This window comes from Nannobrachium achirus (genome assembly GCF_963921795.1).
Source record: "Nannobrachium achirus genome assembly, chromosome: 4".
NCBI classification, from domain to species: Eukaryota; Metazoa; Chordata; class Actinopteri; order Myctophiformes; family Myctophidae; genus Nannobrachium; species Nannobrachium achirus.
The window spans coordinates 30,434,027-30,458,154 of record NC_137813.1 but is presented as its reverse complement, the minus strand read 5'-3'; the positions used below and the strand labels follow the sequence as shown (position 1 = coordinate 30,458,154).

Below are 24,128 nucleotides of genomic sequence, written 5' to 3'. Positions count from 1 at the left end.
TCCCTTTTATGCCCATATCTAACAGGGATCTCCATGTATAGGCATAAAAGGGATTGTATGCTGTGATGTCATGGGAACCACTCTAACAGAATCCCTTTTATGCCCATATCTAACAAGACTTCATATGGGAATGCCCATATATGGAGGAATATCTGTGTGACTGTTCAAACAGGGATCTCCATGTATGGGCATAAAAGGGATGTATGTACCATATACAGTACATGGATCTCCATATGGGTACCAGGGGTCTCCATATATGGGTAACTGGTCCAATATACATCACTGGCCAGATGGCCAAGAATTGGCACGACCTCGCCCTGAGGCATCTTAGTTACTAGTTATAATTATGGATCAGATGGATCTTTTATTGTCTGTTTGTTTACACAGAAATGTGCCTTGTGCAAAAAGGTGCACTGTGTGCATTATAATAAACAATATAATATAGGCTACAAGCAAACGAAACCTACATTTGAATCTAATAACACTGACTGACATAGCCACATATCCACACACAGCTGTCCTCCTTTGTATAGTTGCCCCCATGATAAATAAAATATGATAATGGACTGTGTTTTCACTACTCAGCATCTTCACCCAGGGCTTTTTTTTTCTCTTCTTCTTTTTTATTTATTGATTGACTGACAGCTTTATTGTCAAAAAGTATATGCATGTTCATACATTTAGTTTCTTTTTTTCTTTTTTCTTTTTGAAAAACGGTGGCCATATTGAATACATGATCATTACATGCTTAAACATTCGACAATTAAGGTCTAATATTTCTACAATTGATTCAAATTTTGTCATTTTGGGGCATAAACAAGAAGTTGAAGGATAGAATGAAGTTTATTTTTGTACGGGGGACCTTCAAAGTAATATATAATCCTGCTTTTCCTTTTAAAATGGTAAATGGCGGATTTACATAGGGTCTTTATCCAAAGCTTTTGAATTAAATAGATTCACCCATTTACACACCGACGGCTGAGGAAACCATGAAAGGTACCAATCTCTACTCATCGGGAGCAGTTAGGGGATCAGTGTTTTGCTCAAGGACAATTCGCAGCCAGGAACTCTTGATTCTTTTGACCCACCAAATATAGCACTAGTACAAAGGCTTCACTGCTCAGACGTCTATGGACTGTTTAAATCATCTTTATTAAAAGATACATGATGCTTGAATAGATCTGACAGCTGTTTTACTTCTTTTTTCAGATGCAGCATGTGATGGTTAAACCCTGGGGGTGTGATTACCTAAGCACAGATCGCCATACTGGTTTCAGCGGACTGTGCCTTTTAAAAAATAATCCCTGTAAATATCTGCGGTATCCCGGCAACCATCAGCAGTACATCGAAATGTCATCGTGTCATTTTCTTTTTCAAAATCACAGTAAATATTTTTTACAGCAAATTCGTAAAAAAAGGAAGAGAGGATCATGATATACCATGCAACACTCAACAAGCCAACATTTACAGTTATTCTTAGATCGAGACCATTTTAAAATGGCATTTCAATGCTCAATATCATGTTCAGCAACAAGGACAATATCATAGCCAAAGACTTTATACGAGGGTCTTTTTTTTTTACTTCTTTTTTTAAAGGGGACGTAATTGATCACTTTGTATGCTATTCTGACAGGCACTACTGCAACATGATCCAGCTAAGTTACAATACTTCACTAAAAAGGTAGAATTTTATTCACATCTCGCGTCCTTGGTGTATAAGAGAAGTTTGTTCGAAGGTTGTAAATTTGCCACTTTGGTATCAAACACCAAAGAATCCACATGCAACTTTTCATATAATACACACAGCCAAATTACACAATTAATTGGTTTGCAATAAAACAAACAAAAAATATATATTTTTTCAAACTTCTAATCTTGTCCCCTTATACAAATGGAAGGTTTTTGAAACAAATTTGCCAAACATTATAAAAGATTCCATAATCTACGGTAGCCTATGTTAGGACAGTGGTTCTCAAAGTGGATTCCAGGGTCTTAATGGGTTCCTTTATGAGGGTCTAAATTGACCCGTACAAGTCTGTAACTCTAACAGCATACAAATGGAACCAAATGGACCCTATCGGGTCCATTTAGTTCCATTTGTACACTGTCAAGAGTTAAAGGGAGACCTTGAAATTTAAAAGTTTGAGAAACACTGTGTTAGGACAAAGCACAGTTGCTATGGAGTCAATCCTCCATTGCGTGCTTAGAGGGAAAAGGTTAGGATCTGTATTGGATCTTTTCATGTCCATATCACAGTTTGAAAAGGTGATGAAATCTGGAATCTCCCCCCCTTCTTTTTACAACTGAAAGTACACTTAAAAGCTGGAAAACATTCATTTACTTCCGGAATAAAAAAAAAGAAAGCTACCTCTACTCATATACTCTCTTAAAAGTGAGGGTTTTCTTGATGTGTATGATAAGGGTAATATTTCCGTTGTATGTTTATTTGTTTTTTCTTTACTGTCATACAACTCAATTACATGGTAAACAAACTTGCAAGGAAAAAAATAGGTCACAGACATTCAAGTGTCATAAATGATAGACATTAAATGAAAAAAAAAATGAAAAAAATAACAATAGAATGACCAAAAAGACATCCAATCCATCTATTCTCAACTCTCTGGCTTCAAAACCCAAGTGTAAGCTCTTCGTCAATATTAAGCATAATCAATCAACAGCCAAATCAATCAGTTAATCAATACCCAGTTAATCAATTGGAGAAATGCCATTAAACAGAATGTGAGACAAGTTAGTCTGAATGTCATACAGTAGGCGGTAGATAAGATGTCCAACATTAGATAGATATGGGGTAAATGAAAATGACAATACATACAGAATAATATCTATACAGAGTATCAGATATACTATACAGTTTGCAGTCCTTGACAACAGAGCGCATGGGGAATTTATGTATTGTTATCACAAAGGTGACTGAAGGTGAAAATCCTCTATTTTTCACCTCATGTCTAGACAGCACAAAGTTTGTATAAGGTCATTAAGGTGTACTGTTAACTGTACGTTTTGTCTCCAGTACTGTCAAATATCCTCATTCCTCACACTCCAACAATTTTAACCGGCTAGGAAACCTCCCTAACCAATTACTTTAGTATGATTTCACCCATGGCAATAATAATAATAATAAAGAAAAACGAATTCAAACAAAATCCTTGCTTTTTTACATTCTTATTTTAAAATGTGTACACCTCTCCCTGAACTGTGCCATGACTAACTCCCTGTATCAATACCTGCCATCGCTGAACATTTCCTGCTATTGTGTAGGTAGGGTAAGATAGTGCGATGAAGGAACGGAGAGAAGAGAAAAGAAAAGAAGAGAAGAGAATGGATGGAGGAGAGGACAGAAGGGATGGTACAGAGAGAAAAGACGTAGTTCTGTACTCAGTTCACCCTGCTGCACCTTGATGATGATTCCCCGAGCAGCTGGAAAAGGCGAAGTGAGAAGATGAAAGAAAAGAACAGATGGATAGTGGAGCAGAATATGATGGAGGGATAGGGGGCAAAAGAGACAAGGCGGACCCCTCTGTTTTTGTGACAATCTCTCTTCATAGTGAGGTTCCCTTCACAGGGTTCAAATAACCAGGAATGAAAGCGGCTTTTAGGAAAAGGCAAGGACAGACGGACAAGGAGGGGAAGACAACAAGAATTCATATTTCACCCCCCATCCCATCTATTTAACTCTGTTTCTCCCACAGGGGAGAGGTAGAATGGGGAAGAGGTGGTGAGGGGAGAGTGAAGGGGTCTCAGAGGATTATGAGCTGATGGAGAAGAGAGGAATAAGGGAGGGATGAAAATGAGGGAAGAGAAATGAAAGAAGCGTCCTCCTGATCTCTATATACGTATATCAGTGGTTCTCAAAGTGGATTCCAGGGACTCTCTAGGTTCCTTTAGGACAGTCTAAATTGACCCTTACAAGTCTGTAACTCTGACAGCATACAAATGGAACCAAATGGACCCGTCAGGGTCCATTTGGTTCCATTTGTATGCTGTCAGAGTTAAAGGGGAGACCTTGAAATGTATGAGAACCACTGCTCTATCTCTCTCTATTGGTCCCAGTCCTTCTTGATGTTGAGGTTCCACTCCCAGGAGAGGTGGTCGGTCTTGTCGTCGTCGGTGAAGAAGGACTTGATGTGGTAGGTGCCGCGGACTATCATGCCCTTGGGCGCCTCCTCCACAGGGGTCATGAACTCATGCTCCTCGACCCGAGGGCCATAGCTGCCCACCATGTACACTGCCTTGTCCACTGGAAGGAGAAAGACAGTTGTGACTGAACTGGACGACAAACAACTATTTGAACAGACACTACACTCTTTATTACAACGGCAAATATTGCATGCAGCGAAAACACAATGCACTCACTCACGATCCTCATCATTGTTATCTTCTAGTACACATGGAAGTTGGTATTGAATAATTCATTAAAAGTACATCACGCAATGTTGTATCTTCTTGATAGATCCCACACGTTCTAATACCCTGTGCTTGTGCATGGCCATTCTTGTCAACTCAACCACATTAACAGTATATGGTGACAATTCTTCTTTTTAAAACCTGCGGGAAATGTCACTGATGTCTCAAGCTGTCACATAGAAACCTTGATAAGGAAAACCATAGCTTTATACAAAATGGATACTCCAATCGATTTTCGATTGGAGTGTGTGTGTGTGTGTGTGTGTGTGTGTGTGTGTGTGTGTGTGTGTGTGTGTGTGTGTGTGTGTGTGTGTGTGTGTTGTGTCCTACCTCTAAGGCCTTTCCTGTATGTCAGATGGACGTACTTCAGACCAGCAACAATTTCTCTGTTCACCTGTGAACAGAAACATGGATCAGAAACATGGGGATACAGCTGCACTATTTTTCTCTGACTCTCCAGAGTCAGCTGTGAGTAGAAATGGCAAGCTCCTGTTTATAGCCTCCTGCTGTCAACAAGTTGGCTGTGATTAAAGACGGCATGTCAAAATAGTTCAAAACATGTTCATCACAGCCCAGAAAGCAGCAGCACTGGACCATTTTTACTCAGTGGATAGGTCTTCTATCCTAAACTCCATCAATGTTCTAATGTTTACAATCTCACCTGACTGCTAAACTAGATCAAGCTGCAGCAATCCTGCAGCAAATAAACACATTTCTGTGATTTCCTCATTTGTGAAGGTGTTCAGAACTGTCATGACATGACAGCAAATTTTAATGAATGTAGGCCTACTTAAGACAAATGGCTCTGTTTAAGTTATTTTGACCTACCCAGTTTGGAAAGTGGAGCTTGCCATTTCGAACAACAAATGACTCTAGATCAGTGGTTCTCAACCTGTGGGTCGGGACCCCCAGGGTGGTCTAAGATTAACTTAATGTGCAATATTGTTTTCTCACTCAACAATAAACAAACCAACATAATGTTTAAGTGTATAGAGGGTGTCTGCACATTTCTGGTAAGTGACAATTCAAGGACTTTTTAATACCTCTAAAAGGACAAATTAAACATTGGCCAAATTGTCAAATATTAGAACAAGAAATAGAACCATGTTATACAAAATTTAAAGCCTCGTTATTTTGGGGGTCGCGGCCTGAAAAGGTTGAGAACCACTGGTCTAGACCACTACAGGTAGGCCTACTACAGGTATGAAAATGGCCAAAATTACCCTTTAATACCATTGCCATTAGTGTCACCTACCCTGATGGCCTAAACTCAAGAGGAGCAGTTTTGTTTCATTTTCACACCACCAAAACAAGATTTCTAAACTTATGTAATTTCCCCCATACATTATGTGCACTGTATGTGTTGTATGCACTACTCTTGTTTACACTACGACGAGCGCTGTGTCAACAAAGCCTGTGGAATCATCAAAGATCCTCACCATCCCAACCACAGTCTGTTCAAGATGCTGCCTCATGGAAAACGTCTACGCAGTCTCAAAGCTACTAGCAACAGACTGCAAAAGAGCTTCTTTCCACGAACAGTCAGGCACATGAACGAACTGTCAAAAACGAGAAAGATCCAGGGAAAAAGGAATCGCTAGGAAAAATATGCTGTGGCGTATAGAATATGCCAAACTTTTTGCACATGTACATCTGAGGATGCTCTTTTCTTTTCCTGTTGCTCTTTTTGCCTTTTGCACTCCTTTATTTTATCTTCTCTTTTTTTACGTCTTACTATTATTTACATCTTTTTAGATTATTATTATTATTTTTAGATGTGGTTTGCTGTTATTATATTGTTTTTTGATATACGACTGCATTGTCTGAAGGATGCCAAACAAAAGCAAATTTTACTCTTATGTACCTGTACAAAAGACATAACAATAAAGTACAACCTTGAACCTTGAACCACTATTCTTGTAATGCATCTTGTCTCAGAGTAAAATTATGTTCACTGTGTATTTGTGTAATGTGAACTGACAATAATATGGAATTGAAGTCAACTGAACTTAATTTAAATGAACTGACCTGAATGAAACTGAATGTAATTCACTGAACTGCAATTTATAGAACCAAATCCCGTTTTGCACTGCCTAAATGCAGTAGCAGTGTTCAACCAGCAGGTGTCCTCAGAGCTTAATGAGACTGTCTCTGGACCTTTTGGTAATTCTTAGCACATCTCCCTTTTCCTTCAGAGCCAAGCCCCTCCTAGACTGTACTGCCTTCCCATTCTGTTGTACCGATGCCAGCAAGCGCGCACACACGCACAAGCGTCTAACACAGGCACCCTCAATTCCACAGAGACATTTTGTTTAATTTATCTTTCAAATTATATGCATGGTTTCTAAATGATATCTTCTTTCATGTATATTTTCTGTTAGTAATATTAGTACATGTGAAGTACAAGCATAATTATTTAATGTTAGTATTTAATAACACACACTAAGTATTTACACCATTACAGTATGTTCTTGATACAATATCATCTCTGTGGGGGGGGAAATCCCATGTCTAAAACTGTTACTTTTCAGGATTCAAATTCGAAAACAGCAAAAGTAGCAGATCTACCAGCTCAAAATGAATCGATTCGCGACGTGTTGCGAGCTTATGGATCTGCTACTTTTGATGCTTTTGTGTGACACTGTAGTATGATCAAGTAGGACATCCATTTATGAAAAAAACACAAAAAGTTAAAATATGAAGATAGGAGGTTTCCACAAGACAGTGATGTGATATATAATTGGAGTGTATAATACTTTTATACTAGTCTAACCGAACGCGGACATTCTATGCCCCAGAACACCACCCGGCAAATCTCACCGGGAGTCTCCGGCCAATAGCATTTGTTCTCCTCCCTCCCTCCCCTCACCCCCTCTGTCTGCTGTGTGCTGTTCTCTCTGTTCTGCTGGCCGCTCACATGATGAGGAAGTGATCCGCGGTGGACATAGCGATTATTATAATGGATAAGGGTAAACAAACCAGTTCACATGAACAATACTGATGTAAAATAAGATATCTGAACGGCTACATATATTTTACATGGGCAAAATTACAATAAAAATGTTGTGAACCACAGTTACAGGGGGGCTAGCCCAGGCTTTTCTTCTTGAAATGAGTGGATCCCGAGGCTACTTTTATACTATTTAATAATATACAATATATATACACACACATCTCGTATCCTATCCTATATTACAAAGGACTAACTGGCCACGCCCACGTAGTCGCGCTGATGGTTAGTGCGTTGTTTGGTAGCCAAGGCACAAGCTTGCTCACTTCAGCTCGCCGCGTAACCCGTGTTGTTTGGTAGGTGTCACCGTTGATTGGCTAGGACTGCTCACATGCTCACAGCTCTCAAGCACAAGTAGGCAAACAAAGTAAATGCGAAGACGAGACGATGCATGAGCGGGCACGAAACAAGCCAAACGGGGCGACGCGAACGGTCACCTCGGTATCTTCGCCCCAGCTGGAAAAATCCACCTGAAGCGACATTCGCTTCCCCCCCCACTCCACCCATTGCGTCCTGACAGTCAATCAGCATTGATGTTGTCCAGAGACACTGAAATATTTGGGTGTTTGGTTTTGGGACTCCCTCTTTCCAGGTGTTTCGCCTTGATTCTGACGTGACATCATTTTTCTGGGAGTCGCTCTCCATTCCGACATGTCGCCACTCCGAAATTGACTTCTAATTGTCGGAGTGGCGACACTCCCATAGGGGTTAAGTTTAGGGTTAGGGTTAGATATAGGGTTAGTGTCGGAATTTTTTCATTTGTCTTACAAAGCTGACCAGCACGACCAAAGTGAAGTGTAGTATACTACATTTGGTCAGTTCTGTTTAGATGTTTTTTCTATTAGTATACAGTATTGACATGCTACTGTAAGTTAATGGCATTGCACCGTACACAGTGCACATTTTGCACGCACTGCACTGAAGCAGAACATTACACCCCCGCTGTAATTCTGCCCAGATTGGAGACTGAGATGTTCTGTTCTGTTTTAGATCACGTTGTCACTTATATGTTGTTACAAAAAATCTTTATTCCATTTATTGTAGCCTTGCAAATCCTGTTTCTTTTTTGTTTGCTTTCATGTTAAGGACCCCCAAATTGACATAATTTATTATTAGCCCTCTATAGCAGTGATTCTGAGCCATTGTAATTTCAAGGACCCACAGTTTGATATGCATTTGGCCATCGACCCCATTTGATAACATTTTGATCTCTGGGATCTCAATATAGTGGTGGGAAAAGTACTCACATGTTTTTACTAAGTAAAAGTAGAAACACTCGGTTACAAGTAAAAGTCCGGAACTCAAAATGTATGTACAGTACTTGAGTAAATGTACTTAGTTACAGTACTTCACACCACACTGCCTCAATCTGTAGTATCATCAGTGTTAATTTAACTCTGAGAGCGTACAGATCCATTTGGTTCCATTTGCAGTTTCCATTTGAACACTCTCAGAGTTACAGAGTACAGACACATAAGGGTCCATTTTGTTCCTGACTATCTATCAGGTCGAGGACCCCCTGGAACCCCCTCAGAACCACTGCTGTAGAGCAAGCACATCCAGTTCTTATTGCGACCGTAGGTCGCAGTTTACTATCAGAAACATCACATCTGTATGTACGTACGTAACGCTTGTCTTTTTTGTTGATTGACTCTCACGCTCTGACATCACGCTCTGATATCACTGTGATGCTTCTGATTACACTCTGCATGATATCCTGGAATCTAATGGTATTTCCAACCAAATCCTCAGGGGATCTTTTCTATTTTTGGACAACAACATGGTCTAATTTAATCAAAAGTCTCTAGTCAGTGTGTGGAGTCAACCTGAGTGCATCCCCTAAAACATACATGGGCAACAGGCGGCCCGGGGGCCACATGCGGCCCCCACCTTTGCTTAATGCGGCCCGCAGGTTAATCCCGGATTACTGATATATTATTGATTTCAGCTGTTACAATTCCAAACATGACCTGCTTTATTTCCGTCAGTCTATATTAGTAGCTTAATGACTAGTATAGTAGTATTCAAATGTCTTTGTTTATGTCCAATGTATTTGTATTTAAGTTCATACATTTAACATGAGTAGCCTATATAACTAAATTGAAATTAAATCAAAATGTAACATTTCAGGATTCCAATTAAAAAATAACAAAAAATAATTCAGGATTCCAATTCAAAAGAAGCAAAAATAGGCAATCTACAAGCTCAAAACGCATCGCAGCGCGATGCGTTTTGAGCTTGTAGATCTGCTATATTTGCTTCTTTTGTTTTGAGATACTAGAATGTCAAAGTAGGACGCAGCAATATGCAATGCTGCCCTCTGGAGTGAAGGTGGAAATATAGTGGCCCTCGCCATCATCAAAGTTGCCCACCCCTGCCCTAAAAGGTACAGTACCGTAGACGACTGAAATATCTATAAAGCATATCCACCGGAAAAAGAAAACCTCCTGCTTCAAAGTTCAGGGCCATCCCACAAATGTCCACGCTGGTCCCTGGGCACTTCCCATTTGTCTGTCCCCAATTTATATTCAGAAATATTTCAGAATCTACATTCTACAGCTATTTATAGTGGACATGGGAGAACAGCATGGGAAGAACACTATGTTTATGCGTGTGTATGCGCAGTGTTTGCTGATTTGTTTAGGATTGTGAAGGAAGGGGCCGTGAGAGGATAAAAACAGAACAGTAGGTATGAGAAAGAAAGACGAGGGCAAAGGGAGTTGTGTGAGAGAGAGTAAAAAAGAAAAAAGAAAAGGACAGAGACGGGAAATGAGTCAGTGAGAGAGAGAGAGAGAGAGAGAGAGACAGAGAGAGAGAGAGAGAGAGAGAGAGAGAGTGAGAGAGGAAGGGAGACTGAGCAGAAAGACCCCTTCCGTCGTTGGGAGCGTGTAATCTGTCTAGGATGTGCCGTTTTAAATGATGACTCTGTGTTGTTTGTTTTGTCTGTGGGCTACTTGACCCTGACTGCAGTGCAAAACCACATGTCACTCTACCAGGACAATAAAATGAACTGAGCTGAGGGAGAGAGAGAGGGAGAGAAAGAGAGACAGACACACAGACACACAGAGTCACAGTCACACAGACAGACAGACAGACAGACAGACAGACAGACAGACGGACAGAGCTATTTGAATTCAGAGAGACAGAGAGAGAGACAGTCAGAGAGAGAGAGAGAGAGACAGACAGACACAGAAGATGGAAAGAGGGGCAGGGAGAGAAAGAGAGGTAGAGAGAGATAGCCAGGGAGAGAGAAACAGAGAGAGGGAGAGAGATGAAGAGAGAGAGAGGAAACGTAGGATAACAGAACCACTGAAAGCTAAAGTGGGGTGTGTGTGGGGCAGAGAGATGGAGAGAACGATAGAAGGGACAGACGGGATGGGACAGTGACGGTCTGATTACGAGAGAAAGAGCAACGGAGGAGGAGCGCCAGGGAGGGGATGAAATGAGAGAATGAATGCAGGGAGGGGACGTGGGGACACAGAGGACACAGAGGACACAGAGGACGTGAACTCGCTCACTGTTGCAGCCATACAGCAACATCAAACAGTCAAATACATTGATTCAACATGATCACCATCCCCGCTGACATCACGGCTCAGAGGAACGTTGTGCGCTGCATGAAAGCAGGTGTCTAGTTCACAGTGGTGTAAAGTAACTAAGTACATTTACTTAAGTATTGTACTTGAGTACGATTTTGAGATGTTTGTACTTTACTTGAGTATTTCCAATTTCCACTGCGTTTACTTCACTTCACTTCAGCCCTATATACATTTTGGCCATTTGAAAATAGCCGATCTACAAGCTCACAATGTGTCACGAAGCGACGCATTGTGAGCTTGTAGATCGGCTATTTTTTTCTATACATTATAAAACTTGTGAAAGGGTGCCCTCACACCAAAATACCTAGAGTGGAATCCGCCAATGCATTTCAATGAGAAAGGAGCGTTTTTTGCCAGTAGAGGATTTCTGCCAAAAACGCTCCATTCTCATTGAAATGCATTGGCGGATTCCACTCTAGGTATTTTGGTGTGAGGGCACCCAAATGGGACATTCTGCATCATGAGTACTTTATACTTTTGTACTTTAAGTACATTTTGATACCAATAATGTTGTACTTTTACTCAAGTAAATGTTGAATTCCAGACTTTTACTTGTAAAGGAGTATTTCTACATTGCAGTATTGATACTTTTACTTATTAAGTAAAGAATTTAAGTACTTTTTCCACCACTGCTTGTTCCATTCTCGCCCCCTGTCACCCCCCTCCCACCTCCATCCCTTTCTCAGTCGCTGATTAGTTATCTGTCTGTTTCATCCATGCACTTCTCCTCCATCCATCCATCCACTGATCCATCCCTCTATCCTTCCAAAATTAAATGATCCCATCCATCCATCCGTCCGTCCGTCCATCCGTCTGTCCATCATTACCTTGAAGTGGATCTTAACCCTGTAGTCCACTCCCTCCTTCATGGTGAAGCTCTGTTTCTTCAGAGCATAGAGGTCTCCTGTGAACAGAACAGATGACATCATGCTCACATCACAGGCAAATGACATCACATGCTATATTCATACTGTAGTACAGGGGTCTTCAATGTTTTCAAGCCAAGGACCCCTTAGCTGAGAGAAAGATGAAGCAGGGACAGCGTGAGGCGTTGTGAGGTTGTAGATCTGCTATTTTGGCTAAAGTTCTCAGAATATGGAGAGTAGGGTTCAAGTGGTTAATATAAAAAAGGAGAAGAAAAGTCACACAAAGATTTGGAGGATCCCCTGTAGTAACTCTGAGGACCCTCTAGGGGTCCCGGACCCCCTGCTGAAGACCCTTGCTGTAGTAAGTACTGTAAATCATGGTCCTCAAGGACCCCTGGCACTGCTGGCTCTGTCTCCTACCAAGTACTAACTGCATTCACCTGCATGGTGTCCCATAGATAGAAGGTGAATGCAATCAAATTCCTGGTAGGATAGAAAAGCAGTGCAAGTGGAACATGGTCAAAGCACCCAACATACCATGATGACTCATTATAAGATCACACTGTTGGTGCAGAGAATTATTGTGTTGATAATTTTGAAGACGAAAAAAAACCCTGAAGTATTTAAAAAACTTCTCTGCAAAAGTTGTTCTTAATCTAATAATGACTCATCAGAGAATCTAATGTTCCACTTTTAGATCCTCAGAGAAACTACACTGTATAATCCTGAAATCCATTTGGTTACATTTGTATACACTCTCAGAATTAAGAGAAAGCTTTAGCAGGCCAACAGTATCAGAAGAAGATGGATAAATACTATAGTCATAGGCCCATATCATAGTCTGCATTATGTAACACTTTCATCTCACCTGCAAAAATATAGCATAAATATATCTATGAATTAAAAAAAACTTTTTGTCTGTCTGAGTGCATAACTCGGCCACTGTCTGACCAATTGACCTCAAACTTGGCATGTGTGTCGCTGATGTTACTGGGGTGTGCAGTGTGAATTTGGTCAGACCAACGGTTTCCAAGAACCAATATCTTTGTGGAGGACGCACCAAACCTCTGTGTCTGGGTGCAGGCATCGGTTCCTTGATTAACCAAGATTTGTGCTGCTGCACTAATATACACAGTACGTGGCGTGCACAACAGAACTGTCCCATCCCCATGTACGTCATCAACACAACATCAGCAGTTTCTGACTAAATCAGGGATACCCATATCGCCATATTCTTTACCATGGTTATGGTAATGGTACTGCATTGGGTACAACGGGTATTATATAAGTCATTCTCGACTTACATTGTTCCTGACTTTTGCGGTCCCCAGTAGGCCGCTGCCCAAAGGGAACCAGTCTAGCAAATATTAATACATTAATATACCGTATAGGCTCTACATTTATGCAGCTAAAGCACATTTTAGTACAATGGCATTGTCTTCTCTGTGTCTGGGCCAGAGGGGGTGAATGAGTTTATAGAAAGGAGAAAAAATAATAAACCGTCCCAGGCCATTGTAACAGCGCAGTATCACAAAAGCATTGACTGGCTAATCACTTTATAATGTCAATTCAAAACCAGCGCTCAGCCATGAGTGCTTTGTAATGGAGAGAGAGAGAGAGAGAGGGAGAGGGAGGGGAGGAAAGGAAAGGAAGAAGGGAAAGGTGAGGAAAGAGAGGAGAGGAGAGGAAAGCAGAGGATAAAAAGAGAGGGGGCAAAAAGATTCTACAACGAGGCGAAACTCCCTATACTGTACATACCATTACAACAATCAGCGCCCAGTCTACAGAACTGGTCTGTGTTGAATAGCGAAAAGGTATTACAAATATAAGGGATGTCCGATATTATCGGCCGATATTAGCATAAAAATTCATATCGGAAGATATATATCGGAAAATATCTGTATTGTTTTTTTTTTTTTTTTTTTTTTACAGGAGTTCTTACTGTATGGTACTTAGGGGTGTGCCAAAAACCCCAAAGTGGGGTTTGGGGACTCTCAGGTATCCTTGAGGGTGTTCCAGGGGTTCCCCAGCTAAATGTTAGAGACCCTTATGGGTCTGTAACTCTTGAGTGTACAAATGGAACCAAATGGACCCTTACAGGTCTGTAACTCTTAGTGTACAAATGGAACCATACACTCTTAATTAATATGATGTTATAATATACTGTAAATTGGGGTCCCAGTGATATAGCCTAATGCATTTCAAACTGGGAGTCCTTGAAATTCAAATGGTTGAGAATCACTGCTAGATATTATATTAGCATATATCGGTATCGGTTAATATCGGTATCGGAAATGAAGAGTTGGATATTATCGGTTATCGGTTATAAAAAAGTCAATATTGGACATCCCTAATAAATATGCATACTACCATAATTATTTACTAATTTATTTGATAATATTTATTAATGGACCAAAGCAGAAATTTGTAACATAATCATTCAGAATGTCAGGGTGCATGTGTGCATGCACGTTTGACCACACGTTTATGTGCGTGCTGCATGACGTGTTACATTAACATGAATTAAGAATAGTATGTGCATATGCGTGGCTTGTGTGCACATGCGTCTTACAGTAGCATAACATTCATTCAGATGGAAGGAAGGAGATGAGGGGACTAAATAAAGCGAAGTGAGATATAAATTAGGAAGAAATACAAAGGTTGAGAGTTGGAAAGGAGATGAAGATGATATAAAGGTGTTACTGTGGCTTAAACTAAACAAAGAGAAGCTCATCTCCCCTTCCCTCCCTCCCTCTCTGCCCGTTGTCGTCTCCTCAATCTGGTTTCCCTGCTCCTTATTCTCCAGAGAGATGGAGACAGGAGGAGACAACTCCCCAGGGACCATCTGGACAAGGAAATAGGTCACTGGTGGAACGCCCTACTGGCTTCTCAGACGCACGCACGCACACACACACACGCACACCTGTATTCAGATACACACAACTTGCAGGCGTGTGATCACACTCACAGATAATTGATTGAAAAGATAAACCAGTGTGTATAACATACAGTATAACGGCCCCAGTTACTGCAGCACTGGATACAACAGTAATGTGCAAAATGTCTGCTGCACTGCTCCACATTGTTGTCTGACTGCTGCACTGCTCCACATTGTTGTCTTGCTAGTTAAGACAGTGCAGTCCAGAATCATGTAAGCAGGCTACCACATTGCTTCTCTAGATGGAAAAGTATTCATTTGTTACTATAATTTTCAGCCATTGCACAAGGGATTATTTGGCACACAGCAAGTTTTAGACTCTCACAGCCCTATTTTGAAGCTCTTAACACTTGGGGAGCCAAACGCGTTCAGGGACGAGTTATGGCCACTAGATGTCACCCTGCCACAGGAAGTTATATCGTCGAGGGACGAGTCAACAAATAGTTAACTTTTCGAGACCGCAGCTTCCCTTTGCATGCCCTGAATCCATTACGTCACCCAGCCAGAGCAGGAAGCCCCCTGTCTCTCCCCACACGGAAGGATTTTACATGGCTTTAGATTCTACTTTGAAACATAAGAACGGCTTTATCTGAGAATGAGGTAAAAACAGCCCCATGGAGGCAGAGAGCTGATTGTTTTCACGGCGACACTTTACCGCGAATTTACCGCGATTTTTTTACCGCGAGTTTCGCGAGCGTTTGTAAACAAATGGAGTACCTCCTCAATCTTCTCTGGACACGCACGTGCACACGCACGAAGCTTGCGGGGCTCATCAAAACATAACGTAAGTCAATGGTGGCACCAGCAACAGCTATAAATGTTATAAACCTTGGCCGCCCATGTGTTAATAACGCCAGCTCTTATGACTTAAAGGAGAAGGAGAATCAGTCGCAGGCACTTTTAGCACCACATACAAGCTAATACATCTCCATATTGTTGTTGTTAAAATGCTGAACTCTGAACTCAGTTGAAATCCCTCCCTCATCTCCAATGCAAGTGGATGGGACACAGAGGAAGTACAGCAAGACTTGGTGTCTTGCGGTACTCAAGACACCAAGAGTTGAACGTTTTAACAACAACAATGGCGCGCCCCTTGAGATGTATTAGCTTGTATGTGTTGCTAACAGTGTCGGCGACTGATGTGTAGCGAGAAAATGGACTGGAAGTGAGGGAAAAAAAGATTAACAATTGATCCAGTAGTTCCCGTTTTAAGCCCTGTTTGGGTATGATGGCTCGGACCAAAATTGACTACATTGCTTCTTTGGAACAAACAACTGCTGGAACATCCTGGAAGCTTCTAAAAAGATACTTTTAAAGGGTAGGAACGTTGTTTATCCCCAAAATTCTCCTTTAAATTAAGAGGTGGAGGCGTGACCAGTGGCCATGTTGCTATTGTGCGGTAAATTGCACACTACGCCAAGGTGCAAAATAGCAGCTATCACATTCATTGTGCTCCTTAATTAAAATATGAACACACCCCCATGCGTTAAATATGCTGGAGAGGTGTTTGCGTTCAGCACCACTTGCATAATAACGATTGTGCATAAGATGGTGCTGTTATCACTTAATTAAGGCATAAGAGCTGGGCATAAGAGCTTCAAAATAGGGTCTTCAAAGTTAATCTAACAGGATTTTGCAGTGCAGCTACACAATTCAAGCCTTAGTGCAGGCTACTCTGACATATAACATCTGTTACTGCCATGTAGGAGGACAGATGGTTACATGATGGGAGACTATCATGGCTGCTGAGAGCAACAAAGACTAACACTAACACTAATTTGAATAATCAGCTTGTTAGCAAAATGTTTTGGTCACCATAACATGTTCAGTTTAATGAAGGTGTTTATACAAAACACCATACAGTGCTTTGAGTGTGTGTGCACCTATTTCACAGTTGGCCCCATTGGAAGATTTACCATGATGTATAGACTAGAGGAATATCATAAAAGCACACAGCAGCTCATAAACTGATCTGAAATTAACCAAAGAGCTGTTCCGTCTGTCACAGAGCTGGCATTTATGTGAAGGTTAAGTGATCTATATAGTTAAGGCCTGGAGCACGTTGTCACAGAGGTAAAGACACACTGATATGAGGGCTGGTGATTTATGTCATCTCACAGAGGAAGTTATAATATCAGTGAGAAAGAGAAGGTCAGTGAAAGTCTCAGTGTTTGAGAGTGTGAGAGAGAAAAGCTTAAGATTTAGAGAGCCCAATTTTGGGCTTTTATTTACGTGATAACGCCACCATCTTATGCGCAATGCTTATTATGCAAGTTGCACGTAACACAAACACTTAAGGTTTTTAAGACTCGCCAGCATATTTAAAGCATGGTGGAGTGTTCATATGTTAATTAAGGGTGCAATGCGGTATGTGCTATTTTGCTCCTTGACTTAAAATCACACCCATTATGAAGTGAGCGGTGCCTTTGGTGGCCACTTGATATAGCTATAGCTTTAGTGCTCAGTGTGAATGGCCGTTCAGGCTGCTCAACAGTGCCACTTGAAGGTAGGTCACCCAGCCGTATTGCAGGCCATGCTGCAAACATAGGTACATACATACCCATACACACTCTGTCAAGCATTGGAGCACCAAGGCACAGCTCAAAAAGACTGTCGCACTGCTAACAACCCCTAGAGTCTGCTATTTTCTCCCATTCACAAAATTAGCCAAAGTTGGGGTTAGAGTACAAGCCATGGGGTCACCAAAATCAATAGGGTTCATCATGGAATCTACCCATTATAATATAATGAGATATATTATTTGATGATAATACCTAGAGTGTAGGTCATGGGATAACTCAAATAGGTCATCTTCAACAGAGCATGAATGAACTGCAAGTTTAACCCTTTTGATATGCTGTATCTTGTGGAATCTAGTGGACATTTTGGCCTGATGGTGGCAGTATAGAGGAAAAGTAGTAGGGGACCATGAAGGTGCACATGAGATTTCATGGCAATCCAGAGCATAGTTTTCAAGATAGAGTATACTGTTTGGGACCAAAGTAGTGAAAGGATGGATGGACAGAGTATTAAATATATATTGCATGGACCGTTCAAATGTTTTGCAGTTCCACATGCAGTCAAATGTGAAGCATTTATTGTGGTTTTGGTGGAATAATATAAAGTCATTAAACATGAATAATAATAATAATCTATCTATAAATGCGAGAAGTCTCTGCGTGTCTGTCTGTCTGTCTGTCTGCGTGTATGTAATCCGCGTATCTCGAGAACCGTTCGTCCCACCGGCTTCAGATTCGGCACGCGCGTTCTCCGCCGCGGCGCGGAGTGCAGTGCCCGGCCTCGACCCGACCCGACGCGCGTTTTTTCCGAAACGGCGCAAAACGTTCGGAATCTCCTTATGCGGAGCTGATTGTTGATTGTTGACATCAGGCTGTTCCGGAGGAAATCGGCGCAAGCGCTGACTCATTGTGACATCATTTCATAAAAGGCTCTGACATCGCGTACGCAACATGAGTCAACACAAAATGCCGACATGAGTCAACACAAAATGCCATGGTTATGTATCTCCATATATGGGCATATGGGCAGATCTCCATATGGGCTACATATATGGGCATATGGGCACTGCTGACTCATATGGGCATAAAGGGGACACAGATATATGGGCATAAATGGACGTATCGGCACAAGGGCTGACTCATACAGAGATCTCCATATATGGGCATATGGGCAGATCTCCATATGGGCTACATATATGGGCATATGGGCAGGGCATATGGGCAATCTGACATCACTTCTGCTGACTCACGGCGCAAAACGTTCGGAGGCTGTTCCGGAGGAAATCGACCCGACGCGCGTTTTTTCCGAAACGGCACAAAACGTTCGGAATCTCCTTATGCGGAGCTGATTGTTGACATCAGGCTGTTCCGGAGGAAATCGGCGCAAGCGCTGACTCATTGTGACATCATTTCATAAAAGGCTCTGACATCGCGTACGCAACATGAGTCAACACAAAATGCCATGGTTATGTATCTCCATATATGGGCATATGGGCAGATCTCCATATGGGCTACACAGATATATGGGCATAAATGGACGTATCGGCACAAGGGCTGACTCATACAGAGATCTCCATATATGGGCATATGATATATGGGCATAAAATGAATGCCCCCATATATGGGCATAAAATGGATTGCAGACAGACAGATACAGATATCTCCATATATGGACATAAATGGACAGAGGCAAACAGATGGTCAAAGATCTCCATATATGGGCATAAAATGGACGCAGACAGACAGATACAGATATCTCCATATATGGGCATAAATGGACACAGGCAAACAGATGTTCAAAACGGGTCCTATGACCACAGGTATAATGAGGTTTGCATTAAAGGGGGAACCGGCACTGAGTCTGCAACACAGTTGGAGGCACAGACAGATACTCCATATATGGGCATAAAATGGACGCAGATAGACAGATATCTCCATATATGGGCATAAAATGGACCCAGAACTATAACTGCAGTGATCTCCATATATGGACATAAAATGGACGCCGACAGACAGACAGACAGATACAGATATCTCCATATATGGGCATAAATGGACACAGGCAGACAGATGGTCAAAACGGGTCCTATGAAAACAGGTATAATGGGGTTTGCATTAAAGGGCGGGGCATTCATTCCCTATTTACATTGTTCCGAGTTGGCCAGGTCCGGGCGGCCCAGCTTCTAGTAATAATAATTGTCAGAGAATGGCTCAAGCCAGAAGCTGAGATGTTTTGTTCACACAATGAGTGAAAGGGCAGCAGTGCATGCAGCAGGACGGTGAGGTTGAGGCAGGGGCACACACAGGAACATTGCAGAGGTAAGGGCTTTTGTTGAGGCCACAGGTCACATACGGCGTACAAACCAGAGGCTCCCGTCTACTGCGCTTGTGCACTATAAACCAAAATCTATTTCACTCCCTCTATTGAGTCTATTCCACTGTTTTGCTGCATCTCACCCTTTCGCTCTCCCTTCCTCTCTCTCTCTCTCTCTTTCTCACACGCACGCACGCACGCACGCACGCACGCACGCACGCACGCACGCCTCCAGTTCATGAGTAGTGCAGTATGCACACACTCACGTATGTATGCACACACATCACACACATAAACAGAAATGAACCCTTCCTCTTTTTCCCTTTCTGCCCCCCTTATCCCCACCCTTGCCTTCACACACACACACGCGCGCGTATTGGCTAGTCATTACTTAGAGTAGCATGCTGTGCTGTTAACAGCCCATATAGTGTATAATGAGGTCTCTAATGCGCTCAGCCACCAATGAAAAGTCCATTGCCCATCCAGTCTGGTGCCGGTCAGACTGACTGCAATATGATACTCCAGTAATATTGCACTGCTGCTTACTGGAGAGATTTGTGATGCTACTGTATATACTTTCTCTCCCAGCACAATTTCTCTTTCTCCTTCACTCTCTATTCCCACGCACGTACTTACAAGTATGCATGCACATAAAATGCATGAACTGGCGGCGGAAATACTTGCACAAGCATACACAGACACATGGACATACACACACTCATGCAAGCAAACAGAGATGTCAAATGCAAACGCATGCCATGTGCACAAGCAGATGGCATGTGTTTGCATGCACACATTCACTCACAAACCAATGGAAAAACTAAAACAAATAGACTGAGCTTAAACATCAAATTGAATATGAGCCAGAATTAGCATTAATCATTTGATACATTGCACAACATTTCCCTTGCACACATACGGTATATTACACAAAGACAAATGATGGATTTCCCTAGGCTAGTACACATACATTACACAAGATGTATGATAGCGATTTCACCATCCTGAGACAACAAGCTTTGTTGAGTTCTTTAGGATGTCTCTCTGGTCTTGCCAAAGAGCATTTCCTGTACTGCAGTGACTGTTTCCTGTCAGAATGCCATGACACGGTGTGGAGGGAGACACCGTAGCATTAGAGACATTACTCCAGCTTGGCTCAGCGAGCAAGCACTAGAGCTGCGTCCCAGGTTGGTCCTTAAATCAAATCCTATTTCCTACACTTCTTTCCTATTTCCTTGTATGTTAGTCCCGCCCACTGACAATAGAACACCCCTACAAGGGAGTTGGGGGTGAACTATTCCTTAGGCCTAGAATTATTGAATGCTTTAACCAGTGAAAAGAAATAGCTATATACAAGCTCACAACGCGCCACCGAGTGCCACGATGCATGCGAGCTTGTAGATCTGCTATTTTTGAAAAAGTTGTGAAAATGTGTGCAAATCTTTGACTATGTATTTTCAAAGCGAATGTTTGTAGCTCAAATTTTGCTTCTGGGGGGTCCCTGGAACTAACTATTTTGAGATGCGGGTCCGTGGCCAAATAAATATCATTTTGGGGGTCCTTCACATGAAAAGGTTTCAAGAACAGGCTGACTGAACTCCAGCTAAGTGAAAAGGACCTTTTCTTTGACAATGGCTAGCCAGATTGCTGATGTAGAAACATGGGTTTTTCAAAAAATCTTAGAAGGATTCAAAAGACACTTATAGAATCGGGTCAAAATTCAAATGTTCACGATTTTAAAAAAATAGCAGATCTACAAGCTCGCAGCGCGGCACTCGGTGCCGCGCTGTGAGCTTGTATATCTGCTATTTTTCAATAATAGTTAAAGCATTCAATAATGTGTACCCGTTCTAAATGGGTTAAGGACCTGGGACACAGCTCTAACAGCCCAGGAGACCAACACCTGACTTCACGCCACAGTCTATGAACATGGATGACACATGAGACATGGATGGACCTCTCAATCGACAGCGACACTCTGGCATTACTGGGGTTTGTATCAGCGATACGCAAAGGAACCAACAGGCCACGACAATGATTGGAGATGTGTTGTTGTAAATAAACAGCAAATGATGCAAAAACTATTATGGTGAGACTCACCACGGCACGAATACACCCAACAATCCTTTTGGTTTCATTGAAACACAGATATTTGTATGGATTTTCGAGACCATAGTTTATTTCCACCCCATGCTAACTATACGATTGTCACAGAGACTTTTTACCAATATGTCCAGGATCTGGAAGCTATCTCCCCAGATGCACCAAAAATAATATGGGGTGACTTTAATGGTTGCTCAGAGGTGCAACACTAACGGCAATATGTCAAATCTTTTACTAGAACTAGAGGATCAAAAACTATTGCTATATACTGTACAGTGTATAGTATACTCCTATATTGGTGATATTAAGACTCAATACTAGGCAATGAGAAAAGGTGCATCGAACCATGACATTGTGTTTTTCCAACCATCTGACAGACAAAAATAAAATCTGATATGTGGAGGGTATATTGACCTTACGAGGTTGCTTTCAATGTATAGACAGGCAAGTGAATTCCCAGATATAGACAAACATATAGAAGTGGTCACATGCTATATTAACTTCTGTGTACTGTACATACCGCTACAGTATGTGATCCCCCGACAAACAGACAAAAATGTATCCACAAAATCCTAAATTACAGGATTTTAAAATGAATGACAGATGCATGGGAAAATATATTCAAAGATAAATACAGAAACTGAACCAAGCAAAGAAGGACTACAAAGCCAGGGGGGAACAGCTTCTCAAGGACAATGACGCAGGGGAGGTGTGTCGTGGAATAAAGACAATGGTTGGCCAGAACTCACTGCAGACCAATTTTGTACAAACAGCTTTGTCAATGACTTAGATCACTTTTTTGCACGCGATAGGGCATTCACGAATAGTGATTTTTAGTATTCAAATTATTCAACCTCAAAGTATTCGAATAGTCGAATATTCGATAGGACTGGCCAAACTGTCAAATATTAAATAAGCAAGAGGCGAAACATCGTGTGAAAATAGTTGCGAGGCGTTGTGAGCATGTAGATCTGCTATTTTCACAATATTTATCTGCCCAACCGAGTCGCATTAAATGTAATACCTACAATTCCAAGTGCTTGTCAGGGTGAGGTTCCCCAGTTCAAATATGCTTATTTTGGGGGTCACGGCCTAAAAAGGTTTGAGAACCCCTGGTATAGAGCATTAACAAATTCATCCACCAGGGGCATTGACAACTCATTCTTATGACTTCCTATCTCGCCAAGCTTTATCTATTATTACATTCCTTTAAGAGCCGCGCCCACATAGCCGCCCACATAGGCATAGGCACAGTGCAGTAACGGCACGACATGTCCACCTCAGACCCCTCTGCGCATGTCCCTCAGACCCCTCTGCGCGCGTGTACACAGAGAGAGAGAGAGAGAGAGAGAGAGAGAGAGAGAGCACCTCGACCCCTCTGCGCGCGTGTACAGAGAGAGAGAGAGAGAGAGAGAGAGAGAGGGATCACGTGGCACACGTGCCGACGTCCTCACGGCACACCAGCGCCATACGTGCAGACGTAAAGTCAACACAAGTCTAACAGTTAGCTAAACAAATGATGTACTCACGTTTGCATAGTCAATAGCAATACTGTCCACATTCCAGTACATTCCATGATTTAGGCACGAGTCCCGATCACATTTACATAATCTTCATGTATGTACATCCCATTACAGCAACGTAACGTTAGTCTTTTTAATTCGCGGAGTTCTTAACCGGAAGTGCGTCGGCCGTCAAATATGTCCGACCGTAAACGTGCTGCGGCACAATAGTTCCGCCACAATAGTTCCCCCCCCAAAAAAATTTTTTTTTTCAAAAACATTTTTTTTTCCAAAAAACCTTTTTTTTTCAAAAACTTTTTTTTTTCAAAAAACTTTTTTTTTTCAAAAAAATTAGCTTTTCACGTGAACAACGAGGCGAGGGGGCGTAGATGTGAGCGGCGCATAGCGCCGCGAACCTCTAGTAAACTATATATTTTTTTAAAAAGAAAACAATAAAAAAACGAAAATAAGCGAATATTCGACTTCAGTGAACAACGTCGAATAGTGACTTTGATATTCGAATATTCGAATATTTGGTGAATGATCTAGCACGCGACTAATAAGACAGAACGCGCCAATTCGAGCCCGACGGGGACTGAAGAGAGGTTGGAACACCACTATGTGTAACATCGCAGGAAGTGCCATGCACCCTCTCCCACATAAACACTAGAAATCCAACTGTCCCCAATAATATGCAACAGACGTAAGCCCTGTATTTACTAGACCAGTGGTTCCCGGCTTCGCGCCGTGTTGTGAGCTTGTAGATCGGCTATTTTCACTACTTCTTAAACTTTTGTTTTCTAATTTATGCAATTTCTTAGTTGACAGAAAAATCACTTTCTTTTTTTTATT

At 41.8% G+C, this 24,128-nt stretch overlaps 1 protein-coding gene across 2 annotated transcripts in view; it reads right to left on the bottom strand.

Annotated features, from left to right (window-relative positions):
• Positions 1 to 4,022: 4,022 nt before the first annotated feature.
• Positions 4,023 to 24,128, bottom strand: part of arhgdig (Rho GDP dissociation inhibitor (GDI) gamma) — a gene marked incomplete at its 5' end in the record, with an annotated part of 57,686 nt that continues 37,580 nt past the window's right edge. For both annotated transcript variants that reach the window (XM_080724183.1, XM_080724182.1), the window contains 3 exons: positions 4,023 to 4,258; positions 4,756 to 4,819; positions 11,862 to 11,938. In XM_080724183.1, the coding sequence (XP_080580309.1) occupies positions 4,059 to 4,258; positions 4,756 to 4,819; positions 11,862 to 11,938 (341 nt within the window). In that variant the 3' untranslated portion in view covers positions 4,023 to 4,058. The remainder of the gene's footprint in view (positions 4,259 to 4,755; positions 4,820 to 11,861; positions 11,939 to 24,128) is intronic.